This window comes from Felis catus, chromosome B3 (genome assembly GCF_018350175.1).
Source record: "Felis catus isolate Fca126 chromosome B3, F.catus_Fca126_mat1.0, whole genome shotgun sequence".
Classification (NCBI taxonomy): domain Eukaryota; kingdom Metazoa; phylum Chordata; class Mammalia; order Carnivora; family Felidae; genus Felis; species Felis catus.
In genome coordinates, this window is record NC_058373.1 from 87,911,459 (window position 1) to 87,932,879 (window position 21,421).

The following is a 21,421-nucleotide window of genomic DNA, read 5'->3' on the forward strand; positions in this document are numbered from 1 at the left end:
ATTTTGAATGAATTATTTGCCAGAATGAAATTTTAAACTGCAAGTAATTTTCTGATCACTTAACTACTAAAAACTATTTTTCATCATATGAAAAATTATTTCATCTTTTTTTAAAATATGCATTTTTCTACATATTAAGACCAGTACTACAGCATTAACATCTGCATTGGGGGGTTTCTTACCTGATTCCTTTGATAACAAAAGTTGCAAGCCCAGAGTTTTGCTCGGTAATCCACTTGACTGTTTTAAGAAAAGATACAATAGAGCTCATGTTTCAGTTCCATTGTACAATGATCCTAATTTTAATAAAATTAACTTCTTTCTAAAAGAACTCATATTTTTAACTGTATATACAAATGTTCAGTTAAATGAACATATTATTACTTTTAATATATAGCAAATATCAGTAAAAATAATTTTTCTCAAATGATTCAGTGATTTCTACACTCAGATCTAGAAAGCATTCATTTAATTCAAAAATGTATTTATTCAATGCTTAATATGTACCAGCCATTATCCTAGGTGCTGGTGATACAGCAGTAAACAAGAGATCAAAGGTCCCTGCTATCATGGAGCTTATTCTGGAACAGAAAGACATACAAAAAGAAAGTAGATGTAAAAATACAAATGATACTTTCAGACAGTGACAATAAGAGACTAAAGATAACAAAGCAGGATGTGAAAGTGTGTTTGGGAGGACTACATTATTTATTTTTTAAAGTTGATTTATTTATTTTGAAAGAGAGAAAAGGGAGGGGCAGAGAGAGAGGGAGAGAGAGAATCCCAAGCAGGCTCTGTACTGTCAGCGCAGAGCCCAATGGGGTGGGGTGGGGATCAAACCTAGGAACCACGAGATCATGACCTGAGCTGAAATCAAGAGTCAGACACTTGACAGACTGAGACACCACGGTCCCCTGGGATGGCTACTTTAAAAGAAGACCTTCTGAAATAAACAATTGAAATTTGATCTAAATGAAAAGGAACAGGTCACAGGAAAATCTAGGGGCAGAGTAATCCAGCAGAATATACAGCTATTATACAAATTCCAAGATAGGCATAAATTTGGTATGTTCAAGGATCAGAAAGAGGGTAAGGTATAAGGTAGATAACAATAAGGGAAATGGATGATATAACACATAGGGTTTTGTAAGTCTTAACTAGCAGTTTGGATTTCTCATTCCAAGTATAATAAGACAAAACTGAAGGATTTTAATAATCTGATATCCATTTGTAACATTCTAGCGTCTGGATAGAGAATAAACTACTGAAAGACAAGAATGGAAACAAGGGGGCCAGTTAGGTGGGTAATGAAATTGTCCAGTAAAGAGATGGTGTATCTTACAGTAGAGTGTACTAGCAGCAACTGAATACAGGAGACAGAATCAGTAATGTTCTGGAGGCAGAATCAATCTAAGTTGCTAACGGATTGGGTGGGGAGACAGAATGGAAAGAGGAATAAAGGAAGATTCTAGATATTCTGGTTTATGCTATAAGAAGTTGTAACATTTTTAATTCAAACACCATACCAATCAATTATGACTTTTCTAATGACATGAGATGGGTCTAATGACACACAGCATCTAGATATACTAGTGATTGGATCTAACAGTTCATATAGTGACAATTTTACATTTGGTCTGTAATCAACTCACTACACCTAGAATATCCTTCAATTGTACAGCTCTTTGGATTTGACTATCCTAATTTGAAAAAATAACTATAAATAAAAAAGACATTTTTATATAAATGAACAAGAAACTACATTTTTAAATCATATTGCCACAGGGGTGCCTGGGTGGCTCAGTCAGTTGAGTGCCCGACTTCGGCTCAGGTCATGATCTCGCGGTCCGTGAGTTCGAGCTCCGCATCAGGCTCTGTGCTGACAGCTCAGAGCTTGGAGCCTGCTTCAGAATCTGTGCCTCCCTCTCTCTGCCCCTCCCCCACTCATGCTCTGTCTCTCTCTCTCTGTCAAAAATAAACTTAAAAAAAATAAACTTAAAAAAATAATAATAATAAAAATAAATTATATTGCCACATTAATTGTTTCAATATATTTTAATTACCATAAAGGATTCAAAACTGCACGGCAAGTGGTCCTGCTACACAGAACAGGTTCATACTGAATAGGTGGTAAATCAGGTCTCTCCTTCAGTGGCGTAAATAAGGCTGCTACGGGAACAACCATTCTTGTAGCTTCTAGTCGACTTGATGGCCAAACATTCCAGCTAAATCGGACTCCATCTCGTTCTTCATTTTGTTGGATGAATTCCAAATAGGTTGTCATTGTAGAGCCTGATTCTTATTTCTGTGACAAAATTTAAGATGTTTAAAAATCCTCGTAAGGAAATCTAAAATAAATGTTTTTCCCATGTTCAGCAATATTAATCCACAAGAAATCAAAATGAAATAAAAGTATTCATCTCGGAAAAAAATTAGCAAGCAACAATAACCTCACTTATAACAAAAAAAATAAATCACCCTCCAGAACCCAATGCTCTTTAAGCCCAGCAAGAGGTATTTTATCCTTATTTATTCATTCTTGAAAAAGCCAGAGCAAAAAATAATAATAATAATGAAATATGTGTCCTATTTATTTAAGTGTGTATAAGAAACAAAGATAAAAATGGGAGAAAATTTAGATCCTATGTTTTCCATATCAGCCTTGTAAGTTATATTATTCTAATGAACAGATTACTGAAACCATTAAATTCTAAAGTTCATATGGTTTTGTATGTAGAAAATGACAAGTTTCTACTAAACTTGCTAGAAGTGAATGCTTAACAGTGCATAACAAAAAGATTTTTCTAAAACTAGATACTTCTGTTTTAGACAGGTAATTTTTTCATTGTGCAAATATAGGGTATTTGTGGCACAATAAATAAAATGCTTAATAAGTGGTGTTCCCTATGATTTATATGCCATTTAACTTCTTTTGCAGAAAATTAAGCCAGAATTTTTTTTTAAATGTTTATTTTTGACAGAGAGAGCACATGAGTGGAGGAGGTGCAGAGAGACAAGGGGACAGAGATCTGAATCGGGCTCCATGCTAACAGCAGAAAGCCCAATGTGGGGCTCGAACTCATGAGCCATGAGATCATGACCTGAACCGATCAGACACCCAACCAACTTGAGCCACCCAGGTGCCCCTCACCCAGAATATTTTTAATATTCCAATTTAGGAGGGCATTTTTTTTTTATTATTTTGGAAAGTGGGAGCGCATTTTAAACTCTAATTTGAGATATACAATTTCAATATAATCATTTACATTTATTAGCAGGGGGAAGAGGATGCCACTCTGGTTCGGGCCCAGTATCAAGAGACATCTCCATCTTGTTACTCTCTTACTGCCTGTCGAGAATGCCACCTTTCCTACCTAGGCAACAGTTCTATCTCACAATCTCAAACTTCAGCAGTGATCAGTGATGGAAGGAAATTGCAAAATACACAGTTCTGAGAGGACAGAGAGTTTCAAGTGTTAGGTGGCTGGCCAAAAGATTTGTAGGAGAGATGAAGGACATCAAGAACTGAAGAATTATAGGGGCGCCTGGGTGACGCAGTCGGTTAAGCGTCCGACTTCCGCCAGGTCACGATCTCGCGGTCCGGTCCGTGAGTTCGAGCCCCACGTCGGGCTCTGGGCTGATGGCTCAGAGCTTGGAGCCTGTTTCCGATTTTGTGTCTCCCTCTCTCTCTGCCCCTCCCCCGTTCATGCTCTGTCTCTCTCTGTCCCAAAAATAAATAAACGTTGGAAAAAAAAAAAAAAAAAAAAGAACTGAAGAATTATGAAGGTAGGATGCCAAAAAAGCCAACATGGAGGGTGAAGTTGCAAAGAACAGCAATAGGATAAGGAACTGATTCTAAAATGTAACTGAGAGAAGAAAAGGTATTTGAAAAAAACATACTGAATACAATAATTTTAATTTTAGAAAATTTTTCAAAGATTTGATAATAAAAATTCCAAAAAGTGAAGCTCAACAAATATGACTACCTTAGCAGCTAAGAATTTTCTTTTCTTTGAAAGAAATAAGAATGTTATATATTAAACATACCTCAGTTTAAAAAAAAAAAAGAAAAATTAAACACTATTTCCTATCAGAATCTCAGACACAACTAGAGAATTTTACACTAATCAAAAGCAGACACAGAGTTTTCAAAGGCTGATAAGGATAAACAGGAATCCTAAGGTAACTAAATTTGTTTAGAAAAGATTATCTTTAAACTAAATATAGAAGGCAGTTTGGAGAGAGAGACTATGAGTTTTCAAGAAAATGTGGGTGTTGAAAAATAATGATAAAACAAAGATCTGGGATAGTCAGAGGTGTGTTACATGCCAATCTCAGTTTTATTTGTTTATTTTTTAATTTTTCTCACATTCATTTATTTATTTTGAAAGAGACAACATGAGAGTACAAGCAGGGAGGGGGTAAGGGGGCACAGAGAAACACAGAGAGAGAGAGAGAGAGAGAGAGAGAGAGAGAGAGAGAATCCTAAGCAGGCTCCAAGTTATCAGTGCGGAGCCCCACATGGGGCTCAATCTCACAAACCGTGATATCATGACCTGAGCTGAAATCAAGAGCCGGGTGCTTAACCAACTCCGCCACCCAGGCGCCCCCCCCACCTCAGTTTTAAAGGAGAAACAGGGGCACCTGAGTGGCTCAGTCATTTAAGCATCCAACTTGGGCATAGGTCATGATCTCATGGTTCCAGGAGTTTGAGCCCTGTGCCGAGCTCTGTGCTGACAGCTCAGAGCCTGGAGCCTGCTTCATAGTCTGCAGATTAGCAATAGCTTCTGTGTTACAGATGTGAATATAAATTCCGGGACTATTCAATCCTTCCCATAATTTCTACAGAATGTTAAGTAAATGAAGTTTTCTGTTTATTACCTAATTGCATGTATAATCTATGTCATCTAAAATGCATCACCAAAAAGCATTAAAATACCAGACCAATCAGGGTTTTTTATCTGAACCACAAAAATACAAAAAAATGTTTTGACTATTTTCTCAATTCTCCAAAACTGGTACATAACTAGTAGTTAGCTATGTGGCATACATTTTCTCAATAATGTTGAAGTGAGCCTGTAACCTGGAAAATAATTGACAGTATTTATTAACAATGAAAAAATTTGAGTTTTCAAGCAAATATCAAAATTTTTGAAAACCTTGGGTCCACTACCATGAGCTTCACAGCTTGCTAATATGTAAAGATTTTTCTGAGATCAGTGATGTTATTATCGTGATTTTTCTATTATATAATGAACCATGTCCACATTTAGAAAATATACCTTACTCAGTGAAGCAAAATCTCCCAAATGATCAATTCATGATGTTACAAAATCATGCACAGGTAAAGATCCATGCATGAGTAAAGACCCATTCAAAGTGCAGAACAGACCAATGAATTTTAATGCAATAGAGTGCAAAAAGTTCATTTCTAAGATTTCAAATTTCACACTGCTATTAACCCTTGATTTATGAGTTAAAACCATCAAGTTGTAGTGCAGTATCTCTCTTTTTTTTTAAAGTGGCTCTGCACTGGGTGTGCGTGGGGCTCGAACTCAACCTCTTGTAGGGCTGGGATCAAGACCTGAGCTGAGATCAAGAGTCGGACGCTTAACCCACTGAGTCACCTAGGTGCCCCTGCAGTGTAGTATTAAAGAAGAATATGCAGAATTATCTGAAAAAGCTATTAAAATACCCCTTTTTCCAACTACATATCTATGTGAAGCCAGATTTCTTTCATACAATTCAAGTATAAAAACATATCACAATAGACTGACTGCAAAAATAGATATGAAAATCCACCTGTCTTCTATTAAGGCAGGCGTGTGGTTTTTCTTTTTCGTTTTTTTTTAGAACCTCAGTAATGTTTAAGAGTCTAAAGTGGTCCTAAGGACCACCATCTTAGGACAATAGGGCTTACTTAATTCGATCAAGGAACCCAGTAGAGAAAGGCTCCATGAGACTTAGCATAAAGACATTTACACACAATAACCAGATTTTAACTCCACATCCTGACTTTTTATTATGACACACTAAATACCACCTGTGTGATATTTTGTCCACAATTAACTTCCTTTTCCTCACTTTTTCCTTTCAATCTCTCTGCTCTAAGATCATATATGCTCACTAAATAACATCTGTTTTATTTTATACATTCTCACTTTCCAGTATTATTTTTTAAAAAGTCCCACCTGTTTCTTCTGAACTGGTCCAATGACATGGCCATGCACAACACCTCCTTGACTTCCCTCACCTTTCCACAGTAGGTATTGTGCCTTTTCAAAATCACTAATTCTAGATTTTCTAGGTAGTGTTTTTTCTAGTGTTAATTTCTAGATAGCTTTCTAGTAGAACACCTGCCAGGCTGGGCCCCATATCCAACAATGGCATATCTGAAATAAATTCTTTTTACAAACTAGCTTTTTATAAAATATCATTTTGATCAGCACTCTCTCCCCTAAAATTATGTTAAAGACAAATAAAAATGATTCAGACACTATATTAGGATGGAGATTTAATATAGTAGTCATATTTTTTTAAGTGGTACAAATACAAAAGACCATTCTAAAGAAATGTGTCATTTCCCAGCACAACTTATTGTGAGTGGGAGTTACTTTGGTTAATTAATTTCTCCTGGTATAACTAAAAGCAAAGAAGCAAAACACTTAATGTCTCTTTAACCTAGCATATCAAATACATGCCCACAGTATTTTTAAAAGCTTCACTTATTCAATAAATAATTGGAATTTTTCAATATTAGAGCACTTTTATAGACTCTAAATGAAAAATATCCTCAATTGCAAGTAAAATTTGAGTTTCTTCCAATCAGATGTATTTAACAATTAAGTGTGCCTCTCTACTTTTCAATTGTAAAAACCTCAATAAAGTGTTTTCAATTGCTTTCCATAGCTGTATGATCTTGGACAAGAGCTTAACCTCTATGATCTTCAATTTCTCATGAAAAAGATAAGGGGCTTAGGCTAGAAACTACAAGGCCCCTTCTAACTCTAAAATTGTATGAGTCAAATAAAAATGATCAGACTTCCAAAACGATGTTAATCAGGCTACTGAAAAGGAGAGAGAAGGGAGACTTAACATGTATATTTAAATCTAAAACTTTTTTTAACCAAGTTAGTTTGTCTAGGTATACATGGCTTTGCAGGGTGGAGGTCGAAGAAATTCATGTGAATTCAACATACCCTAGGGGTTACATGTAGATTGACCATGCTTTTCCCTTCCCACCAAAACGGGAAGAAAACACTAGCACAACAGAAAAGACTGATCGGATCTGAAAACTGAACTCCACTTGTAATTGAGGCCTAAGGCGTTAGCTTTACCTGGCAATTAATTCTCCTTATCCCCTTTGACTCCCAAGGCCGAACTACCGGTGACGAAGTCACCTGGGTTCAAAGTCTAGGGCACTTCAGATCCAGCAAGGTAAGAACCAAGAAGCCCAAGGGTCCAGAACCGGTGATAGGCTGGAGTAAGGAAGGCAGATCGCCCGGGAGGCGGGAGTGGGCGCTGGGCGAGATGATGAACTACCTTTTTTTCACCCGACTTCTATCTTTCGCACCTTACCCAAGGGAGCTTGGTGAGGGGACCGGGCCCCCAGGCCCCGGAAAAACGAAGCAGAGCGGTTGGTGACAGGGTGAAGGGGTCAGGATTCAAGGCTGCCCCCCAGAGCCCGCTCGCCACAGCAGGCGCGTCCAACCTGTTCCCGAGTATCACGAAGGCAGAGCGGGCACCATCCCGGAGACCCCGGCCCACCCTCCCGCCGGCCCACAGCCGCACAGCTGCCCCTCCCCCGCTTTCCGCTGAGAGCCCGCGGCCCCTCCAGGGAGCCGGGAGGAGGCGCCCCAGAAGTCAGTCCCTACCACCGTGCCCCCAGACAAGATCCGCGCCGGCTGCAACCTCCGCCCAGCAAAATCGGTCCTTTCCGACGAGCTGGAGCAGCCGTGGCACTCGATCAGGGCCGGCGCCGCCCCGCCCCCGGCCTCCGCGCAGAACACGACTGGGCCAACATGGCTGGTGCCGCCTCTGCCACGTCAAGGGCTGGCGGGGCGGGGCGGCCGCGCCGGGGAACTTAAGGGGAGAGTGCGGGACCGGGCAGAACCGAGCGGGTATAGGGCGCGAGGGGAGAGGAGGGAGGTGGAAGGGGCGGGGACGGAGCCGGGGCGGGGCTACCAGGGGAGGGAACTAATGGTGAGAGTGCGGGACCCGGGCGGAGCCGAGTGAAGGGTGGGGAAGGAGAAGAGACTGGAGGGAAGGGAGGCTACGGAGCCTGAGGGGCGGGGACAACCAAGACGAACCCGACTGGGAAACGCCAGAGGGCTAGGGACCCCAGCGGAACTGGAGCGCCTGAATCCTTTCCCAGGAACCGCGGCCGACCCCACTCCCGGAGGGCCGCAGGCCAGAGTGGCACCTTCTGCGGCCGCTCAGTCAACGTCCAGTAGGAGGACATCCTCACCTGTAGGGCCCTGGTTGATTCCTAGGACTACAAAACCGCATCTCCCCAAAAAAATACAAAGTGAGAAGTTCGTTTGTTCACTTAGTGCAACAAATATTTACTGAACATCTACAATGTGCCAGGTACAGTAGCAATGCTAGTGATATTGATGTAGGCAAAACAGGCCAAAATCCGTGGCCTGTACATTGGATTTTTGTATTCCTAGACAGTCTACCTCTTCCCTCCTACACTACATCGGCCACCTCTCCTCCCCACTACTGCAATCTCTGGCTGATTCATCTTTATGCGTTTTCTGCTTCTCTTTCCCAAAGAAGAGCTGAGCAAAATGGGAGAGACAGAAACGGGTTGGAAAGACATTACAGCTTGGGGATCTCAAGCACCCCATCCCTAAGTGAGGTTGCTCATGGAATTAATTCCAGACATGACTACACCTAAAACCTTGCCAGGCTTAGCCCTCGAAGCATTTTAAGGAGTTGGAAAAAAGATCAAATCCTTGTTCTTTATTATAGTTGAGAAATAAGATGTGCACCAAACATGTATTTTCTGCCTATAAAGTGTATGCTAAGGTTGTTTTGTAAGGTAGAAGAGGATGACTTTGTCTTTCAAATTTGAATAAAATTCTGAGGAGGAAATGGGAATCAAACAAAATTTAGGGGTGCCTGGGTGGCTCAGTCTGTTGAGCGTCCGAGTTTGGCTCAGGTCATGCTCTCCTGGTCTGTGAGATGGAGCCCTGCGTAGGGCTCTGTGCTGACCGCTCAGAGCCTGGAGCCCGCTTTGGATTCTGTGTCTCCCTCTGTCTCTGCCCCTCCCCCACTCGTGCTCTGTCTCTCTCTCTCTCTCTGTCAAAAATAAACACTAAAAAATTAAAAAAAAAAACAACCACAAAATTTAGCATAGGCCTGCAAATAAGGTGAGCTCAGGATGCTACCTTAATGAGGATTCTTGACTGAAAGCACAGCAAGTAAACAGCTGTGGACTATGGTATAAAAGTAGAATAAGGACATTCACAAAAAGAAACACGATCCAAGAACCAATAGACATAGAAGAGAGGATCCATGGGGATCTTGGAATTCAGTGAGGAATAAACCAAAATATAGTACCTTCGGTAATTTCATTCATTTCATTGTCCCCAGAAATGTGTCTTGCCACCATGCAGCTCAGTGAAGACTAAAAAGTCATAACTCCCTTGTTCTTAGCTGAACAAAAGCCTCTGTTCCCTGTTACAATGAAACAGATGTTAGGATGGGTAATGAATTCATTTAGATCTGTTTTTATGTACTTTAAGATGAACTGGTTTGCATTTAACCATCAGATACAGTATCAAGATCTACTGGACCCAACTTTAGTTTTCTGGAATTTTCTTTTTTTTGGAGTTCTATATGTCAGAATCCATACTTAATGACTTTTTAATCTCTCTTAGAGATCTTCCAAAGAACACAGAAAATAATTTTTTTAATTTATTTATTTGAGAGGGGAGTGAAGGGGGAGAGGCAGAGAGAGAGACGATAGAGTATCAATCCCAAGTAGGCTCCATGCTGTCAGCACAGAGCCCAACATGGGGCTCAAACCCACGAACCATGAGATCATTACCTGAGCCGAAAGCAAGAGTCAGATGCTTTTTTTTTTTTTTTTAAATAGAATAAAACTTGCAATTGCTTTATGAGTCCATTGGACTCTTGTAAATCTAGGATACATTATGGGATCTTAGTGATCTTATTTTTCCTATATCTTGAAACATTCTGCTAATTCATCATGAAATGATTTACTCATCAATTATTCCAACTCTTCTTTTAAAAAGACTAAAATAATAAGAAAACCAGAAAAATGATAGAATTACCCAAGACGATACAATAGTGGAGTAAGCTATCATTCTTGCATTTTCTCTTTGCAATGCCTACAGTACTGCAGCATTTTTCAAGACCTTTGTACATGTTTTTAGTTTTCAATAAATATAGTTGAGAATTCAGAATTTGGAAGATGAATGCCAAGAGACAGAGAACAGCAATCTAGATCCTGATAATGACTGTGAAATCTTAGACTGTTAATCTTTGGATTACCATCTCCTAGATGAATTTCTCAAACTCAAGGATCATCGTGTTAACATTATTTCTAAGGTCAAAAAAATATGTTATTTTCATCCAGTTATTCATTCAAAAGGATAACTTGATTACACAATATTTTGCAACAAAAATCTGGACCATCTCATTTTGTTAAGAACACATATTATAGTATTTCTTTCATCTTTTATGATGTTTATGTGGATAAATTTACTTAATATGATTCTTAAGTAGACAAATGCTAATGGCAGCTATGTATATACAAGATGATATCTAAGGAAATAGATAACCTAGAAATTAAAAATTCTTTAGGTTGATTACTTATAAAGCCAAAAATACAAAAGTCTTACAATTAGGGAGCAAAGATGGCTGTCCTTTCTTCAACAAAATTATGAGCCTTTTGAGGTCTCAAAAAATTCTTCAAGTCCTGTGTTTCGATGATACAAATGCATGAAGAACCAGAAGTAACAATTAGCTAGGATGTAGTAGTGATGCATCTGAAATCTGCAATCACTGTTTACAAGATAGGTATGTTCCAGATTCATGTATCACAGGCAATAAGCTGTTAGTTGCATTCAGAGGACATTGCCCATTTTGGATATGTCTTCAAAACCAGGAAAATATGAAGTGGGTGATGGGCATTGAGGAGGGCACTTGTTGGGATGAGCACTGGATGTTGTATGGAAACCAGTTTGACAATAAATGAAAAAATAAAAATTTAAAAAACTTAAAAAAAGGAAAATATGGAATGAAAATTGGTATTTGCTATGCTTACTTATTTAAATTTTCAATAAAGTTGTTTTCCATTATCCCTTTACTCTTTTTATAACAGCTTTACTGAATATCCCTTTACTCTAATTTGTATAAATTCATGGAATGATATAAAGATATAAAAATTAAAAAGAGTCAATTAGACCCAGCTTGTAAATGGTGAAGACTATTTTTCTTGGTATACTGAAAGTTAAGAGGTTTTGGGTTGAGGAAGAAGAGAGAGAAAAAGAGAGAGAGAGGAAAATTTCTTGAGCTCCTTAGAAAGGAGAGTCAGACTAGGAATTGGAGAAAGGGGAGACTCTCCTAAAACAACCTTCTCTGGCTTTCTAACTAAACTATAGACATTCCTGGACCAAGGCATTTGAGGTTAATCTGTGAATCTGAAGGATATTTGTTAAACATTTACGAACATGCAACTGATTGCAATTGTTTGCTCTCATTACAGCACTTTGTCAGATCCTGACACAAAATGATTGTTCCTTAAATATTCATGAATAAGCATGATAACCTAAACAATTATAAATTATAATCATCACTTTAATGTTTTGAAATTGACTATGAAAATATAAAACCTGACATAAGCCCCCCAAAAAATTCCTTTTTATTTTCATTATTTAAAAACATTTTTTTTAATTCCAGTAGTAGTTAACATACAGTGTCATATTAGTTTCAGGGGCACAATATAATGATACAACAATTCTATACATCAGTCAGTGTTCATCACAGTAAGTGTACTCAAGCCTCATCACCTATATTACCCATCCCCCCACCTACCACCCCTCTGTTAACCATAAATTTATTCTGTATAGTTAAGAGTCTGTCTTTTGGTTTCTTTTCTTCTTTGTTCATTTGTTTTGTTTCTGAAAATCATATGAATGAAATATGAGTGAAATCATATAAATGAAATATGAATGAAATGAGTGAAATCATATAGTATTTGTCTTTCTCTGGCTTATTTCACTTACCATTATGTAGTCTCTAGATCCATCTATTTTGTTGCAAATGGAAATATTTTATTCTTTTTTATGGCTGAGTCATATATACACACATACACTTATATATACACTTCTTTATTCATTCATCTATCAATGGACATTTAGGTCATTGCAAATAATGCTGCAATAAACAAAAGTCTTTGTTAAAAGCCAATACTCTAAGATCATTACTTCCTCAAACTGGCATTTTTCAAAATGCCAGAGAATATTACAAAGAGACAGGGAGGGGTGGCTGGGTGGCTCAGTCAATTAAGTATCTGACTCTCAATTTCAGTTTAGGTCATGATACCAGGGTCTTGGGATCAAGCCCCACATGCGGCTCTGAGATGAGCATGGAGCCTGCATGGTATTCTCTCTCTCTCCCTTTGCCCCCTCCCCCCTCCCTCACCCCCAAATGCTCCCACATGTGTTCTCTTTCTCTTTCTCTAAAATTTAAAAAAATAATAATAAAATAAAGAGAGAGAGAGAGGTTCTATAGTCAAATAAAGTTAGGAAACAACAGTTAAATTATGAAAAACTTGGTCTTTTGACTTGTCAGGGATTTTAATATGCTAACATTTATTGTGAACCTTTAAGAGCAGGATTTAAATGCATTTCCCAAAGATATTTGATCTTGGAACTTTTTTTCCAGGGACTATCTGGGATCAAGTATTCTAAACACCCTATGACTTTGTTTTCAGTCATTAATTACCTTAAATACTAGTTAATGTGTAACAACCAGTATTTTCCTTCCTACTTCTGAACCCACAGATGTTTCTAAACTGAAGATTGTAGCCAGAACTTCAAAGACAGTCAAGTGAAATAGATCATAAATTTCTTGGAATTTTACATGGTTACCACCAGATGGCGCTTTCACCTGTACTTTTTCTTTTTGGTTTAATCCATTTCCTAGTACAAATGAAGCACTTTGCGGTTTTTTTTAACATGGATTCTCTTCCATTTGTTCAGATGGTGACATTACATGGCACTGGCCAACTCTTTTTGTAGTACTCACTAGAAAAACAATAATCAGATTGTTCTAACTTTGAATTTTCAGCATCAATAGGGTGTCAAGTCCATATGTAGGATATTATGGGTCTGGTGCTCTAGTATGCACACACTATTACTACAATCACATTAGATATAGTAATACTAAATAAGGCTAATTAATAAATTACACAGGAGAGTTATGGAATTCTAAATTCAAACAGACCTTAATGATCATTTGGTCTAATCCCTGTACATGACAATGAATGTAAAGATAAGAGAGGTTAAATTGCACATCCCAGGTCAAGGTGCTGAGGTTCATTTAAAACCTACAACACCGTTTTCATTTTATGGCTGTCTTTTCACCTTGAAAGGCTGACAAGACTTGCCTTTAAACTTTCCAGCTCTTGTTCAAACAGCAAGTGCTTCTCTTCCACAGAGTGACCTACCAGCATTATACTCCAACATCACTTCATTCTGCCACTCTGACCAACTCCAGAATGATTACTAAGAGTTTTATTTAATCAAGCTAAACAAAGGAAATACTTTCATCTACTCTTTTTTTTTTTTACATTTATTTATTTTTAAGAAACAGAGTGGGACAAAGCGTGAGTGGGGGAGGGGCAGAGAGGGAAGGAGACACAGAATCTGAAGCAGGCTCCAGGCTCTGAGCAAGCGGTCAGCACAAAGCCTGATGCGGGGCTCGAACCCACGAACTGAGATCATGTCCTGAGCCGAAGTCAGACGCTCAACTAACTGAGCCACCCAGGTGCGCTCTACTCTTTTTTTTTTTTTAATATAATTTATTGTCAAATTGGTTTCTATACATCACCTAGTGCTCATCCCAACAAGTCCCCTCCTCAATGTCCATCACCACTTTCCCCTCTCCCCCACCTGGCATCAACCCTCAGTTTGTTCTCTGTATTCAAGAGTCTCTCGTGGTTTGCCTCCCTCCCTCTCTGTAACTTTTTTTCTCCCTTCCCTTCCCCCGTGATCTTCTGTTAAGTTTCTCAAGATCCACATATGAATGAAAACATATGGTATCTGTCTTTCTCTGACTGACTTATTTCACTTAGCACAATACCCTCTAGTTCCACCCACATTGCTGCAAATGGCCAGATTTCATTCTTTCCCATTGCCAAGTAGTATTTCATCGTATATATAAACCACATCTTCTTTATTACTTTTATGTACTCTTAAACCATTTACAGTGACACAAAGAAACAAATAATGGATATCTTTTTAAATACACAGGGTTTTTATTTTATTTTATTATTTTTTTAATGTCTTATTTATCTTTGAGAGAGAGAACGTGGGCAGAGAAGGAGCAGAGAGAAAGGGAGACGGAGAATCCTAAGCGGGCTCTGCACTGACAGCAGAGAGCCTGATGCAGGGCTTAAACTCACAAACTGTGAGATCATGACCTGAACCGAAGTCAGATCCTCAACCACTGAGCCACTCAGGTGCCCCTATTTTATTTTATTTTATTTTATTTTATTTTATTTTATTTTATTTTATTTTGTTTTGTTTTGTTTTATTTTATTTTGTTTTTTGTTTTGTTTTATTTTATTCTGTTTTTTTAAGTAGTCTCCATGCTCAACACAGAGCTCAAACTCACAGCCCTGAGATCAAGAGTCACGTGCTCTACCAACTGAACCAGCCAGGTGCCCCTTCTTTTTACCTAATATTTATATTTTGATTAGTAAAGAACATAAAAATTATTAAAACTCATGTAGCAAAAAAAGGGAACTTCTACTTCAAAAGGAAGAAGCTGGGTTTGTATTTTTACTTAAAAATATTTTTTTAATGTTTATTTTTGAGAGAGAGAGAGAGAGACACAGAGCGTGAGCAGGGGAGGGGCAGAGAGAGAGAGAGACAGACAGACAGACAGACAGACAGAATCTGAAACAGGCTCCAGGCTCTGAGCTATCAGCACAGAGCCTGATGTGGGGCTTGAACCCATGAACCGTGAGATCATGACCTAAGCCAAAGTTGGATGCTTAACCGACTGAGCCATCCAGGCACCCCTGTATTTTTACTTTAAAAGAGGAGTAAAGTTTTGGTTTTGTTTCAGGTTCTATAATTAAACTAGTCCTTGACTTGATTTTCTGATATCAAGTTAGCTTTGTAGTCTTCTTTGTGGATCTGTACCCCAAAGGTGGAGGACAGCATTCTCAAAGAGAATGAGAGATGGAGACCTAGAGACAGAGAGATAAAGAGACTGTTCATGTCCAGAGGATGTATATTAAGACACACTCCTTATATTTATCTTTTCATTGCCTCTCTCGGCTCTATGCCTCTCTCTGCTCTGGTCATTAAGTCTCTATTTAGCTACTAACTTTTATTGAGCTGTATCTTGTGAAAAATAGGGATTTAGAGCAAAGGCTCCTTAAGTCTGACCACGCAGAACAGAATCTCAACTGCATCCACTTCCTAGTTGGGTGACCTAGGCATGTCACATAACTTTTCCTGAGTTTCCAGAGTTTCCATAGTGTCTTCATCTGAAAGTGAAGATAAATACAGTAACCTGCCACTTAGGATAACAACATATTGTAAGGATTAAATGAGATAATCTATAGAGAACATTTAGTCCTGAGAAAGAAAAGGAACTTTTTTTTTTTTAATTTTTAAAAAATGTTTATGTATTTTTGAGAGAGACAGAGACAGACCATGAGTGGAGGAAGGGCAGAGAGAGCGGGAGACACAGAATCTGAAGCAGACTCCAGGCTCTGAGTTGTCAGCACCGTGCCCGATGCAGGGCTTGAACCCACAAACTAAGAGATCATGACCTGAGCCAAAGTCTGATGCTTAACCGACTGAGCCACCCAGGCGCCCAGAAAAGCAGCTTCTAAGAGCCTGAAACTGGCTTGGCTTTATCAACTGGGCCTAGGTGTTTTTAGGAGCTGTCCTGGCACCCACAGCAAGACCATATTGTTCTCCTGTTAAATATAAAACAATTCACGGCACACCAGCATCAGACAAGGTCACTTAGTGTCCCTGAAGGATCAAGACAAAAACAAGACAACTCTGTAAACGTGTCTGAACTCAGACAAATCAGGAAGATTGTCCAAACCACAAAATGACCAAATACCTCCCTAACTGGCTATTTTGAGTGACTGGTATTTCTTTACCAATTATAGCATTAGCTTCCCTTTTTCATTCTGCCTTCTATATAAGAAATGATTAAGATGCATAATCACAGAATTTGTCAAGTGCTTAGATGAGCTGGAGAGAGAATTGAGCTGCCAGATGTCAGAGTAGGCAATTAAAACAAAAATGAGCCAAAATGGAAATAACAGTGAAGCCTCTAATTACTTACTATGACTGTATAAGCGAAAGAGTCTGTCCCATTACCCCATGGAACCAACTCTCCCACTGGTTGAGGGTCAGGTGGATCCGTGCAAACCTGGAGGTTATCTCACTATTGAGGGAGTCCCCAACAAAAGCTTTCTGCAGATTTATGGAACCAGGGCCATTGTCTGGGGAGGGGGGAAGGGGAGAGGGTGACAGGAATGGAAACGTACTACATAGTGACAGAGTGGGTAAGTTTCCTGATAAGGAGACCTCCAAATGGGAACACCTGGCTAGGAATGCAACTATGCACAACAGCAAGGCCAGCCAGGTGGGACTGAGTCTTTGACTGCAACTCCCTTCAGAGACTGCAGTGCACTGGCTGTGCACCAAGCTGGTGCAGGAGTGCAGTTTTGCCCTGTGAAGCCTACCAGGTAAAGCCTTTTTAACTGCTTACGGTCAGGCGCGAAAATTCACCCACAGGTTTTTAAGCAGCAGTCAGACTCAAAACTATCCTCAATTCCTCCACCATCCCCAAATCACCAAGGCCCCAATCCTACGATAAATAAGTTAGTATTAGCATCCTTTTACTGAGACATACCCTAGTCACATAATCATGTGACTACAGGAGTGTTCCGGTAGTCTTTGGTTGGAGGGCATTGATAGCCCCCAGCACACAGCAAGAAGGTACCCCATGCGTAACTATAAACAGCTACATTTCTCACAACCCTGTCCAGGTCCATTCACTCCCTACTTTCTAGGCATTAGCCATATTGACCTCCTTCCAATTTTTCCAACATGACCTACTTCTTCTAGTAATAAGGTATTGAAAAAACTCCTCTACCTGCTGAGATTGAATATACAAATGGGCAACGGCCAGACCACATATATATAAAAATAGAGGACTCTGACCTACAATCTGCAGCAACCATCCCAGGAAACCAACCTATTATTCTACGATAACCCGCCAGGGAAAGCAGCCTAGAAGTCAGACTTGTAGGATGTCATATGGCTATCTCTAGCAACAATCCAGGAAGCCAAACAAAAACCTCATAATAATTGTCCCAGAACTTGATTAACAGTTGACAGCTTTTCTAATATTTTCCCCTGATTTCAATTTAGGATCAACCAACCAAAGAAAGCCAAATATGCACCCCAAACCAATTTCATAGGATGTCCCTCTTCTAAGTAGAATAGGGGTTCAGAGCATGCCACCCCCAAATATGCCACTTTGGCACTTAAAGGCACTTTTTTTTTTTAAATTTTTTTTTCAACGTTTATTTATTTTTGGGACAGAGAGAGACAGAGCATGAACGGGGGAGGGGCAGAGAGAGAGGGAGACACAGAATCGGAAACAGGCTCCAGGCTCTGAGCCATCAGCCCAGAGCCTGACGCGGGGCTCGAACTCACGGACCGCGAGATCGTGACCTGGCTGAAGTCAGACGCTTAACCGACTGCGCCACCCAGGCGCCCCCTTAAAGGCACTTTTTTAAAAAGCATATGCAAGAAGGACCTTCTGACCTTCCTTTTCCTTTTTCTTCCTGAAAGCAGGAAATAAAACTCTCATGTGAAAGGTAACCTTCCTATACCAGCAGGACTATCACCAGAGACAGGGGGACTTGAAGCCGAGATAAACATGTACAAACAAACCTTGTTAAACTAAACTCTTATCTTCCTACTTTCCCGCAATTAACTGTGCCAGCCCAGACCCCTTTGTCTTGTTACATTTTTCAAAATGTACTACTCTTTGTGCAACCTATTATATAGGCTTTCAGTCCTGACTCGTTTAGGTCTTGATTTTTCTTGTGAAGCGCCCCACGTACATGTAAGAAATACTGAACAAAATTTGAATGCTTTTCTCCTGTTAATCACTCTTATGTCAGTTTAATTATTAGGCCCAGCAACTCTTATAAATTTTTAATTTACTTTCCTCTTTCCTGAATGAACTCATTCCTATGTATTTAAATTTTTACAGGCCCCTGGGGGGGCTCAGTCGGTTAAACGTCTGACTTTTGATTTCTGCTCAGGTCATAATCTCACGATTTGTGAGGTCAAGCCCTGCATCAGGCTTCGTGCTGACAGTGTGGAGCCTGCTTGGGATTCTCTCTCCCTCTCTCTCTGCCCATGCCCTGCTCACTATCTCCTTCTCTCTTTCTCTCTCTCTCTCTCTCTCTCTCTCTCTCTCTCTCTCTCTCTCAAAATAAATAAATAAATAATTAGGGGCGCCTGGGTGGCGCAGTCAGTTAAGCGTCCGACTTCAGCCAGGTCACGATCTCGCCGTCCATGAGTTCGAGCCCCGCGTCGGGCTCTGGGCTGATGGCTTGGAGCCTGGAGCCTGTTTCCGATTCTGTGTCTGCCTCTCTCTCTGCCCCTCCCCTGTTCATGCTCTGTCTCTCTCTGTCCCAAAAAAAAAAAAAAAAAAAGTTGAAAAAAAAATCTTAAAAAAAAAAAATCAATCAATCAATCAAAAATAAAACAAAAATTTAGAACTATTTCAATTCATTCACGTACTTAATTACTCACCTCTTCTTTGGAAAATAACTATTTCCCAGGACAACCTTTGTTCCATTCTGCTATTCTCCTCCTCCATGCGTGGTTCTGCCACATACTTACACAGTGAGTCCAGTGTTAAGCATTGTTCCACTGGTGGTTAGTCTTCTAGGTAATCACTTGTTCTTTTCTCCAAAAAATGAGTGGAAATTCCTAACAAGTTAGTTTCAAAAAAAAAAAAAAAATTGTGAGAAAATCCAGAAATGAAGTCATTACTTACTGTTTCTAATTTTTTCTTGATTATTACCAAAACACTTAGGGACAGAAGTCTCCACATTTTCCTCTAAGTTTGTCTCTTACAAAATCAGTAAAAAAAAAAAAAAAAAAAAAAATTGTTGTTCTTTTGAAATGCTAACCACCATAAATGTAGTTACCATCTGTCACCATACAAAGTTACTACAAAATCAGTAACATTTTTAACCAAATAACATTCTAGTTTGACTGCAGCCAAGCAATGTGTTTCCAGTCTCCCAATTGTTTAGTTACTGTTCAGAAGTACAAATTCTTGGGGCACTTGAGTGGCGCAGTCGGTTAAGCGTCCGACTTCCGCCAGGTTACGATCTCGCGGTCCTGAGTTCGAGCCCCGCGTCGGGCTCTGGGCTGATGGCCCGGAGCCTGGAGCCTGTTTCCGATTCTGTGTCTCCCTCTCTCTCTGCCCCTCCCCCGTTCATGCTCTGTCTCTCTCTGTCCCAAAATTTGAAAAAGAAATTTAAATAAAAAAAATTAAAAAAAAAAAAAAAGAAGTACAAATTCTTCAGCACTTAACCTAAGGAGTGTGTCTTGACTTTATCTTCAAATGAGAAAGCTGCGCTCTGGTTTTGAAACCAGTTGCCTTGAGCACCTGGGTGGCTCTGTTAGTCGAGTGTCCGACTCTTGATTTTGGCTCAGGTCACAATCTCATGGTTTGTGAGATGGAGCCCCTGCGTCAGGCTCTGAACTGACAGCACAGAATCTGCTGGCGATTTTCTCTCTCTCTCTCTCTCTCTCTCTCCCCCTCCCATGCACGTGCAAGCACTCTTTCTCTCAACATAAATAAATAAACATTTAAAAAAAGAAGAAATCAATTGCTTGCAAGCTAACAGCAGTCTTAAAAAAAAAAAAAAAAAACCTTAAAAATAAACATAAATCTTAGAAAATAAAAGTCAATTGCATTCACTCAGAGCTTGTTTAGAAGGAATGAAATATAATACTTTCATTGTTTCTTGGAATTTGTTACCCAGCACAAGTTACTTAATCCATTTCTGACTTGTTTCCTCACCTATAAAATGGAGATATAACAGTACCTACCTCACAAGATTGGCTCTAAGATTAATCGTGGCAACTTTTGAGTATTGGCATTAGCTTTATCCTTTCACTATTTTTATTTAAGCAAAGGATCTTTCTAGAAAAAAAAGAAGAAGAAAGTGATGGCTACTCAAGGACTAACATTCATTTCAGACAAATATAAAGTGATCTTTCAAGTAACCAAGCACAAGAAATTTCTCTGGAAAATTAATTTTTCATTCATTTGGCATCAGATAAATCTGGGTTGGAAATGGCTCTTTCTCTTCGGGAGAAAGTCACAGTTGTAGTATTTAACCCCTCTTTGCATTGATTTCCTCCCCTACAAAACCTGGATAATATCACTTACTTCAAAAGACTGCTGTAAAAATTATATGAGTAAATATAGTTGACGTGTCTACCAGGAGTTTAAGAATCTAGAGCTGAGAAAGAAGGAAAGAAAGAAAGAAAGAAAGAAAGAAAGAAAGAAAGAAAGAAAGAAAGAAAGAAAGAAAGAAAAAAGTTTCTTGAAGACAATTAAAAAAAAAGAATCTGGGGGCGCCTGGCTGGCTCAGCCGGTTGAGCATCGGACTTCAGGTCACGATCTTGGGGTTCCTGAGATCCAGCCGGGTATCTGGCTCTGTGCTGACAGCTCAGAGCCTGGAGCCTGCTTCGGATTCTGTCTGTCTGTCTGTCTGTCTGTCTCTCTCTCTCTCAAAATAAATAAACGTTTTAAAAAATTAAAACAGAAAAGAATCTGGAACTCAATAAATGGTAATTACAGTAACATGCTCGTTAACTCAAAAAAGTTCAAGAATCCCTCATTACTGCAGATGCATAAAGGTTAATAATCCTCAGTCTTTACCCTCGCCTTATAAGAGACAACAAAGGGAAACAGGAAGAAATACTTCAGAACCATCTTTGCAAGAAACGAAATTCACAGTCTTCGTTACGCTACCGAAACCTTAACCTTTGGACAATCCGCAGGCTTCCTCAAGAACAATTACGCCCCCTAAGCCCTGCCTCCCTCAACTCCGCGCCTAAGGTGCCTACTTCTGCGCCTG

At 39.3% G+C, this 21,421-nt stretch overlaps 1 protein-coding gene and 1 long non-coding RNA gene across 7 annotated transcripts in view; both read right to left on the reverse strand.

Annotated features, from left to right (window-relative positions):
* Positions 1–9,684, reverse strand: part of SEC23A (SEC23 homolog A, COPII coat complex component) — a 67,560-nt gene extending 57,876 nt beyond the window's left edge. The window contains exons 1-3 of one of the 6 annotated variants that reach the window (XM_045059839.1): positions 9,568–9,684; positions 2,064–2,305; positions 183–240 (exon numbers count right to left, since the gene is read on the reverse strand). In XM_045059839.1, the coding sequence (XP_044915774.1) occupies positions 183–240; positions 2,064–2,284 (279 nt within the window). In that variant the 5' untranslated portion in view covers positions 2,285–2,305; positions 9,568–9,684. Of the gene's footprint in view, positions 1–182; positions 241–2,063; positions 2,306–7,337; positions 7,553–7,578; positions 7,769–7,874; positions 8,062–9,567 lie in introns of those variants that run through there. The other 5 variants (XM_045059840.1, XM_011283203.4, XM_045059838.1 and 2 more) reach the window with 5 other exon arrangements.
* A 2,672-nt stretch (positions 9,685–12,356) lies between these two features.
* LOC109500814 lies at positions 12,357–21,384 on the reverse strand. Its single transcript, XR_002158587.3, has 4 exons — positions 21,223–21,384; positions 20,385–20,478; positions 19,071–19,250; positions 12,357–12,411 (listed from the first exon to the last, which is right to left on the reverse strand). It is a non-coding gene; the product is annotated as an uncharacterized LOC109500814 (long non-coding RNA).
* Between the last annotated feature and the right edge of the window lie 37 nt (positions 21,385–21,421).